The sequence below is a fragment of the Staurois parvus genome, unplaced genomic scaffold (genome assembly GCF_062004578.1).
Source record: "Staurois parvus isolate SC_StPar_1 unplaced genomic scaffold, SC_StPar_1.0 ptg000104l, whole genome shotgun sequence".
Lineage (NCBI taxonomy): Eukaryota > Metazoa > Chordata > Amphibia > Anura > Ranidae > Staurois > Staurois parvus.
The window spans coordinates 455,084-465,099 of NW_028317900.1; the positions used below are offsets into that span (position 1 = coordinate 455,084).

The window sequence follows — 10,016 nt, forward strand, 5'->3', positions numbered from 1 at the left end:
GGGGCTCTGGGTTTTAGTAAAATGGCAGCCTCCAGCAAGAAGAAGCCGGAATAATGCTGGAGGCAATTTACAACACTCATTTTGGTGCCATATTTATCATGTTATGTATGTTCCTTGTTAAAGAATGTTATTTTTCAACAAATTGTTATGGGTAAAGTTCCGCTTTAAGCTGTGAGGCAAAAGGGTGAAGCCTTCCCAAATCTTTACAGCTCTGGCTTATCTGGTAAAGTTACCAATTTAAACATTGCTGACAGGAATGATCAGAGTGTCTGGCAGCATGTGCAGCTACCCATAGGCCTGCATTAAGGATGACTGCTATCTCACATTTCAGATAAACGAACAGGATTTTTGTGTGTGAGGTTCTGTTTTGTAGTATATTACCAATTTTTGGATGCAGCTTTTTAATTTGTTTAATTCAATCTTTTTGGCTTTAGGATTACCAGACATGGCTGGATCTGCGTGAACTGGAGTGCAAGATAGGGGAGCGCTACATCACCCATGAAAGTGATGACCCCCGCTGGGAGGCATATGCTGCAGAGCACTGTATCCAGTACCCTCCCCACCTCCTTCCTCAACCATCCATTGAACCTGAGGATGCAGAGATGAGAGCTTTGGGGGAGAGAGTCAGCATTCTCTGACATTGCTAAACTGTTTCACACTATGTTCCCCTCCAATAAAAGAGAACAATAGGGAAAGGAGATGAAAAACAGATGTTAGATATTGAATGTACAGTATTCATCAATCCATTCTGGCTGTGTGCATCACTCTAGAAGTCTTTAAAATACCTCTGGGCTGTATCCCTCTCACCAACCTCTCTAATACATTCTTTCACAAGAGCCTAATGGGGGACAGCAGTGCAGAAGGGGCATCCCTTAGAAGCTGAGGACACTTGGAGCCTTATGGAATAGAAAGCATTGTAGGCACCATTCCATTTTTTGTGATTTCATTACATTGTAAGCTCTGAGCTGATTGTGAAACCTGCAATGCATTGTGGTCCAGCTCAGTTCGACTGCATTTTAATGTTTGATCAGAAAAATTCATTTTACCACATTGAATAAAATACAGATCATCTCTCTGTTCACACAACCACGCCTCAAATTTACATTAAAATGATTGGGAAATGGTACATTTCTCATGAAAACAAAAGGGAACCAAACCCTGTCTGTTTTATTGATGGGGGAATAGAGCTGCAGTTGGCTGGGTCTATTTTCTAGTCATTCCATAATGTGTTGCAGGCACAATCTACAGCTCTTGGGTTAATCCTGTTGGTCACATATGTATGTCTTTTTTTTTTTTTTTTTATTGTAAACTCCAGAGGAAGCTGTGTGTTAGTGGTATTTAATTTGTAGCCTGAAGGATGACCTAAAAGTTCTTGTTTGCAAGGTGAGATGATGTGTGAGGTCAGCAGGTCACAGGAAGGGCCCAGCGAACATCATAGACCAGGGTTGGCTGAGCAGAGCAATGAAGATGAGATATTTCGAGGCTCTGTATAATTGGGTGCCCAGCAGTTGTGTCTTGTAAACCACAACGTGTATGGCTCACTCTACTGACAGAATTTATCAAAGACCAGTGCTCTGTTTCAGGGCATTTAAATTGAGATTTTTCTGGCTTCACCTCACGTAGCCCTTGGTTTGGTTTTTGTCCTCAGTTTTGCTTAATTATATAAAAAGAAAGTTACTAATATTTTTTCTAAAGGTCAAATACAGTGTATTTAGCATCTTTTCTCAGTATGTTCCATATTATACTCCTCTGGCAGATTTTAGACTATATTCTTACATTTCTATCCTAAATAAAACCAAAATACTGTGTTATTACTTTTTTCCTATGTATTTTGTGTATTGAATCTTTTTGTTGGGCTGCATACACACAAGAACCTTTTGTAAGCTTTTCGGTAGACTGGTGTGGTACGGTGAGGAGATCAGACTATGCTGTGCATTGTGTGCATTGCACTCCACTGATGGCCAGAGGATTTGAATGATGCTGGAGAAAGCTGTTTGCAGTATGTCCTGTTTTTCCTATTTGTGCATTTAGAAAAATTAGATATACTGCCACCTGTAGGAGAATTGGATGGACACTGGCCCAAAAAAAAAATACAACTGTTCGTATAAACCCTCCCACTTCCATCATGCTTCAATTTCTTTCTAGTATCCGAGAAGAATTGGACCGTTTTTCTTTTCCTTCTATCAAGATGTTTTTTCTTCAAATAAATTTCTATGTTCACTGCAGAGCCGAGAGACTGGTGCGCTGCCAGTCTCTGGAGATTATCTTTCGGGGCTGAGGCTATGGAGTCTAGTGCTATAACAAAATAAATGTCACAAGCACTTCAGGAAAAAATGACTGCAACACCTCTTGAAATGTGTGCAGTTTTCCTCTGTATCTCCCACCCTCGAGTGAAAGTACCCCTTACTCCCTGTGAGGGTCCCAGAGCAGTCCTCTTCTCTACTGCCTACAGTGAGTTGGTTACAGAAGGTCATCTAACCTCCCCTGCAGTTGGGTTTCTGTACCATTGAGGAATATCTGACTTTTCCATACAGCACTATGGCGGATCATAAACACAAGGGCGAGACAGGCGGACATTTCCATCTTACAGTCCAATCAACATGTTCTTCAAAGTCTTCTTTACCTCTGTCTGGGTGGTTCCCCTTTGCCCTAACTAGAGCAGAATTTCCTATATCTGCATCAGATTTATTAAAAAAAAAAAACCAAAAAAAAAAAACCTCATTGCATTCTCTACAGCTGGTTTTGTATAGTGACATGTCCTGTCAAGCTGTCATCTCCCCTCCCCCCACAAGGGGCTGAGCAATATTGTATTGAAGATGTGTTTGTTAACCTGTTGGCGCCCACCATACGCAAATATTTGGCCTCTTGGCAGCTGGGCCTTGACACCGAGTGGCTGCATATTTGCGTACCAAAAAAATCCACACTACTTGTGATCGGGACCTTTCCGATCATGTGACCGCTGTGACAGCCAATCACAGCAGTCACATTACCCTAAACCCCAGCCTGGTTAGGGCAAAGGGGAACCACTCCCAGTGTCCCAAACCCCTTTAACAGCCGGGAGGTGCCAGCACCAGTCTGTTAAAAGTGGATCTGGTCATTTCTTGTCTTAACAAAACCCTAAGGATAAAACAATAATCAACCACGATTGCGCTTCCTACAAACCAAATTTAAATGTGGAGCTGCTCGTTGGCAAGCTTGAAAACATAAACATAGAATACCGTGCTCCCAAATCCCTTACAATTAAATAACCAGTGCTAAAAATCAGTTGCCAACACAATCTGTGTGCAATATTTACATACGTATCACAAACATCTGACACCTATATAAATTATGTGCAACAATGAAATATTTTGCTGAGAAATGATTTTTAGCACTGTTAATTGTAAGGGATTTAGGGAGCACGGTATTCTTTGTTTATATAAAACCCTAAGCCTTCCTGTTGTAGACATTCTGGCTGGAAATCCTTTCCAAGTTCTTCTTTTTCCTGGAACACCCTGCTTTACAACCTGCCATTGCTGTTTGACAGACTCTACGGGTCTGGACTAAGGACATGTTCACGACACCTGAGATGATCCCTAACTGTTAGGTTTTGCAACCATTTGAACTCATGCTTATTGCCCTCCACTGCTGTGTTGATGGGCTTGTGAATCTGGTAAATCTTATATCCAGAATGAGTCTCCTTGCTGTACTTATATGGAGAACTCTTTGGCTAAAATGGTGGACTGCTGAACAACAATGTAATAAAAATGCTGTCTTATGAGTGAGAATTACTCTTGGGTGCTTCCCTGGATAACTGTAGTAAAGATATCACTGGAGTGAAGGGTACCCTTTAATACCAAAAAAAGAAAAATATTACTCAAGCTGGCAAACTTTCTTGCTTTGGCATGAAAACATTTTTTGTTTCACTCAGGCCTTATAAGCCCAAATTTAAGAATGGGACTACATTATCTTACAGACCTTGGATGCCAAAACCTTTCAGACCTGTGAGCAAATCCTTACACTAAGGGCACACCCACACTTCCCGTGGGGGGTCTGCTTTTGTAACCACATACTCAAAAATGATACTGGAAACGCAAGTAAGGAGTAAAATACCTAGTGTCCAGGGGCTACACACTGGAATTTCAGATTTTTTTCTCCAATCGTTTTAGTCTCACCAATCAAAGTCCCAGAAGCAATACGCAAACCAGCAAGGAATTACTGCTCCAGTTCCAGAACAAGAAAGGTTTTAAGGGTTCTCTGAAAACCTGTTTGCCCTCCCTAAAGCAGAAGTGGGTAATTCACATTATTTTGGACCTGAATGGGCTCCATGCTTTTAATCAAGTGAAAATATTTCGTATGGAATCTACAATCCCAATTACAAAAAAATTGGGATGCTGTGTAAAATCTACAGAAAAACAGAATGCAAGAATTTGTAAATATTAAACTCATATTTTATTCACAAAAGAAAACATCAAATCTTTAAACTGAGAAAATGTACCATTTTAATACAAAAAAAAAAGAGGGTGATATTAAAATTGATGGCAGTAACACAACTAAAAAGTTGGTACAGGGCAACTGGCCTCTGTGGACATCAAGAATGAAGAAAGCCTAAATGAAATTTGGTTTAGACTTAACCTGTCTCCCCTTCACAAAAAAAAAGGTTCTCAAAAAATGTTTACGTACTCAACTAATGCACCATCCAACAACAACTTTATTAATAAAACATTTACAAAACAAGACCGATTTATGCAGATTACCCAGCTGCATCAGAGGCAAAGCTAAGCAAATTGACTTGCACCATGCTTATATTTAAAATGGCTGCTAAAATTCAACCATGCATGCGCAGTGAGCCATGACATCACGCATCGCCGCGCACACTCATCAGACATGGTGGGCATGACCATAGCATAACACGCATTCACACACTGCTGAGCAGTTGGAGTTTGGCAGCTATTTTAACCTCCCTAGCGGTCTGATTATGTCAGTATTTCTGTGCTCAAAGCTTTTTTTTGCATGGAAATATGTATTTTTTTTTTTTATTGTAGGCCTGTAATTTTTAGGAATAACGCACTGAAATCTGTCAGAACAAGAGTCTAGTAAACATCCCGGGTATGTTAAAATTTGAAACACGAAATCATAAATTATAATTTAATAAATAATCATAAAAAATAATATAATACATTTAATTCAATAATATAATCAAACCAAAAACACTGAAATTTTAAATATAGCGCCAAGTTCGCACATCGCTGAGCAAAGTTGCAAAATCGTTTTCAGTGTCTGATGGTGAATTTCCCCACGAATCATTATCACTCAATTCTGCAAGTGGTTCTAATTTACTATCGCTGTTCTCTAGCCGGTCTAAAACCGCTTTTGACCTAAAGGGACGCTTTTTGGATGCCATGGACATTTCTCAGTTTCCAGGCGGAAAGAACGGTAAAAATGCAGGCAGGGCACAGGACAAAGCTCTAGGGACAAAATGTATGTGAAATGGTTTGATACAGTAATGTTATACTATGTGATTTTAGTGTATTTAGTGAATGTCACTTTTTCACATTTTTAAATTTCCCACCATTCCATCCCCGTACGTCCTGACGTTGCAGGGAACGGAACCCAGAAGACAGATGCCGGCATCGGCCGGAGGACATTGCTGGGGACACTGCAGGAGGGACATCGTGGGAGCGAAGGACAAGGTAAGGGTAGAAGAGATCCCGGAGCAGCTCTGCAGGATATTCCTGAGTGTAGCTCGGGGTTACCGCTTGTGTTGCTGAAACTTTACCCCGAGCTACACTCGGGAATACCGCCAGGGAGGTTAAATATGAATATAAGCGTGGTGCAAATCAGTTTGATTAGCCTGGCCTCTGATGCAGCTGAAAGACCCTTTTTGTGGAGAGGTGATCAGTTGAGTCTAAACTAGATTTTATTTAGGCTTTTGCCCAAAGTTTGCTGGTGACTCCCACGCCCCCCCAGCTTCAAATCTGTATCTACAATTTGTGAATATGTTTGAGAACTGGTTTTTGTGGACTTGGAAGGTATGGTTATTGGTTGTGTTGGACATCAAGAATACCTACCTGCATGTCTACATCTTTCTTGTACATCAATTCTACCTGCAATATGCTGTGGACCTTTCAGTTAGTTGCCTGTCCCTTTTGGTTTGTCTGCTGTACCTTGAATTTTCACCAAGGTGCTGGTTTCCATTTTAGCCTTGTTTTCATACTGTACATTTTTGTAAATATTTTATTATCTTTTCATGTGACAACATTGAAGAAATGACACTTTGCTACAATGTAAAGTAGTGAGTGTACAGCTTGTATAACAGTGTACATTTACTGTCCTTTAAAAATAACTCGGCACACAACCATTAATGTCTAAACCGCTGGCAACAAAAGTGAGTACACACCTAAGTGAAAATGTCCAAATTGGGCCCAAAGTGTCAATATTTTGTGTGGCCACCATTATTTTCCAGCACTGCCTTAACCCTCTTGGGCATGGAGTTCACCAAGTTCATTTTTAATATCTTGTTGAGAATCCTTTACTGACAATGACTGCCTGAAGTCTGGAACCCATGGACAGTACCAAAGACTGGGTTTCCTCCTTTATGATGCTTTGCCAGGCTCTAACTGCAGCTGTCTTTAGTTGTTCTTTGTGGGTCTTTCTGCCTTTAGTTTTGCCTTCAGCAAGTGAAATGCATGCTCAGTTGGATTGAGACCAGGTGATTGACTCAGCCATTGCAGAATATTCCACTTCTTTTCCTTCAAAAGCTCCTGGGTTGCTTTTGAAGTGTGTTTTGAATCATTGTCCATCTGTACTGTGAAGTGCTATTCAATCAACTTTGCTGCATTTCGCTGAATCTGGGCTGACAGTATATCTCTAAACACTGCAGAATTCATCTGGCTGCTTCTGTCTTCTGTCAGATCATCAATAAACACCAATGACCCAGTGCCACTGGAAGCCATGCATGCCCATGCCATCATACTGCCTCCACCATGTTTTACAGATGACATTGTATGCTTTGGATCATGAGCTGTTCCAAGCCTTCTCCACACTTTTTTCTTCTCATCATTCTGGTACAGATAAATCTTTCATCCTTCCAAAGAATGCTTTTCCAGAACTGGTCTGGCTTTTTTTTTTTAGATGTTTTTTGGCAAAGTCTAATCTGGCTTTTCTATTCTTCAGGCTTATGAATGGTTTGCACCTTGTGGTGATCCCTCTGTATTTGCTCTCGTGAAGTCTTCGCTGGATTATAGACTTTGACAATGATACGCCCACCTCCTGGACAGTGTCCTTCACTTGTCTGGATGTTGTGAATTGGTTTTTCTTTACCATAGAGAGGATCCTGCGATCATCCACCACTGTTGTCTTCCGTGGACGTCCATGTCTTTCGTGGACGTCCATGCCTTCTTATGTTGCTGAGCTCACCGGTACATTCTTCTTTTCTCTGAATGTACCAAACTGTTGATTTGGCCACTCCTAACGTTGCTGCTATCTCTCTCTGATGCATTTGTTTAGTTTTTGAAGCCCTACAATGGCCTGTTTCACTTGCATGGACAGCTCCTTTGAACGCATAATGTAGGTTCACAGCAATAGATTCCAAATGCAAATACCACACTTAGAATCAACTCCAGACCTTTTACCTGCTTAATTGATGAAGAAATACCAAAGTAGTAGCCCACGCCTGGCCATGAAACAGCTTTTGATTCAAATGTCCAATTGCTTTTGGTCCCTTGAAAAACGGGGGATGGCTACTCTTAAGAGCTGTAATTCCTAAACCCTTTCTCCAATTTGGATGTACATACCCTCAAATTAAACCTGAGAGTGTGCACTTTCAGCCCATATCCATTATTTAACTATAGCTTGAATATGTTTTGGTAAATACCTGAAAAAAAATAAAATGTGTACTGTGTCCAAATATATATGGACCTAACTGTATGTCTCCTAGGTACTGCTCAGTCCAGGGTCTTCCTTTGCTGGGAAAAAATCCTGACCCTTTGTTCCCATATTCAGCTCTGCAGTTCTGAGCCTGATAGTGGCTGCCTTGGGTCAGTCCCTTTCACCCAATTCCACCTCAGATTTTGCAACTCAGCATTCTATCTGCATAGGTCAACAAAGCACATTCTTTGGACAATCATTTGTGCCTGTCACCCAAGACCAGGTGATTTCTGACCTGGTGGCTTACAAATGTAGCTCTGTAGTCAAGTAAATCCTTCCTCCCACTGGAATGGAAGATTTTCGTGACCAGTGTCAGCCTGACAGGCTGGGGAGGAATCTGACGCTTTCTAGGTGCAGGAAATTTGGTCATCGGAGGAAACTCATCTCACAATCAAAATCGTGGAGATATGAGAGATTCCATTGTACCTCCCAACATTGGCTCTCTTGACTGCACTTTCAGTTGATCCAGATTCATTTGGATAATGTCACAGCAGTGGCATACATCAATCATCATGGAGAAACCAAAAGCTCATAAGGAAGCTGACGAGATTCTGACTTGGGTGGGACTTAACGTTCCACCCAATGTTCCCTGTTTGTCATGCACATTCCAGGTGTGGAAAGTTGCCAGACAGACTTCCTAAGTCCACAGCATCTGGACGCAGGAGAACTGTCTCTTCACCCAAAAGTGTTTTAAGAGTAAGTGGGTGATGCCAAATGTGGCCTTCCTGACTTACAGATTCAACAAAGTGGGCAAGTTTGTTTCTAGGTTTAAGGATTCTCTAGACATAGTGAATGCTATGGTAACTCCATGGGATCAGTTTTACCTGATCTGCTCTATTCCCCACTCTGAAGCCTTCCCTTGTCTGCTCCAAAGAATCAAGATGGAGGGCATTTCGATAATTTTCATTGCACCAGACTGGCTCAGGTAGATGTGATACTCTGACACATCCGAATACTGGCAGACTCTCTGGTGGCTCTCTTAGACTGTCTGGATCTCTTGTCCCAAGGATCAGTTTACCATTGTCCTTCACTGTCCCTGGCTTTAATGGTGTGGTGGTTTAATGTGTATTTCCACGTTTGCAGTCAGATTTGAGAAAACTCCACACTGTTATGTGTTCCATTAACAAATATATCTAATCTACAGGACACAAACGGAGTATTTATAGATTCTGGGTTAAGGCTCATACCTTCAGGTCATTGTACACACTTGAAGCTTTTGAGGAGACATCCCTGGGGCACTCTCCAGTATATTTCTAAACCACTTTGTGAATGGTCATTTTTTTTGCAAATGTCCTAACTGGGGAAGGACCTCTTTTCCTTTATGAATAAATCACTCTTAGCTGAACTAGTTTGTTACTTTATTTCCAGACTTTTCAATCAACTCTCTACTGACTTCTAATACAACAATAGAAGCAGTGCATCTGGATTGATGCAACCTTGGTAAAACCTTGGGAACCATAGAGTTGGACATAGAAAGGAATGAAGAGGATCCAGAAGTGATGTTGGGGCAGGTTTCTGCTTTATCCATTTTATGCCAAAAAACCTCTTGCCACACAGTCCCTAATCAAAGGTTTTCTTCAGAGTGCTCTGTATTTCACAGACCTCCCTTTGAAGCAATTATAAGTATTCTGTTGGAAGACCTCTGTTAGTCATGTTTCTGAGTTGGCAGCACTTTCCTGTAAAAAGCCATCTTATTTTGCAAAAGAACACAGTGGTGTTGAGACCCAAACCCTTCTTCCAAATCTAGATGGTCTGTTTTCCACTTTAAAAATGATAGTTTTTCTTCCCTCTGTCTTGTCTCAAAACATGACAATAGTTGCCCTACATTGACTGGATGTGATCAGGGCTGTCAGGTGCTACCTGAAAGCTACAACCTCTGCTCACAAGACTTTCCTGTCCATGGACCCTTAAAAAGGGCATCCTGCCATTCACTCCACCATTGTTAGATGGACCAAACAACTTTCCAGGACATACACCCTTTAAGAAAGGATCCATCCTTTCCTTATCAGAGCCCATTCCACCAGGTCTGTCGGTGTATTATGGGCTTTTCAATAGTTTCCCAGATTGCAGGGTCTTCACCTGGTCCTCTGTTCACATGTTCTCTGAGT

The 10,016-nt window shown here is 41.3% G+C and overlaps 1 protein-coding gene across 1 annotated transcript in view; it reads left to right on the forward strand.

Annotated features, from left to right (window-relative positions):
• Positions 1-1,811, forward strand: part of PRKD1 (protein kinase D1) — a 228,790-nt gene extending 226,979 nt beyond the window's left edge. Inside the window, exon 17 of the mRNA XM_089671269.1 lies at positions 435-1,811. Within this exon, the coding sequence (XP_089527395.1) occupies positions 435-638 (204 nt within the window). The 3' untranslated portion in view covers positions 639-1,811. The remainder of the gene's footprint in view (positions 1-434) is intronic.
• Positions 1,812-10,016: the final 8,205 nt, after the last annotated feature.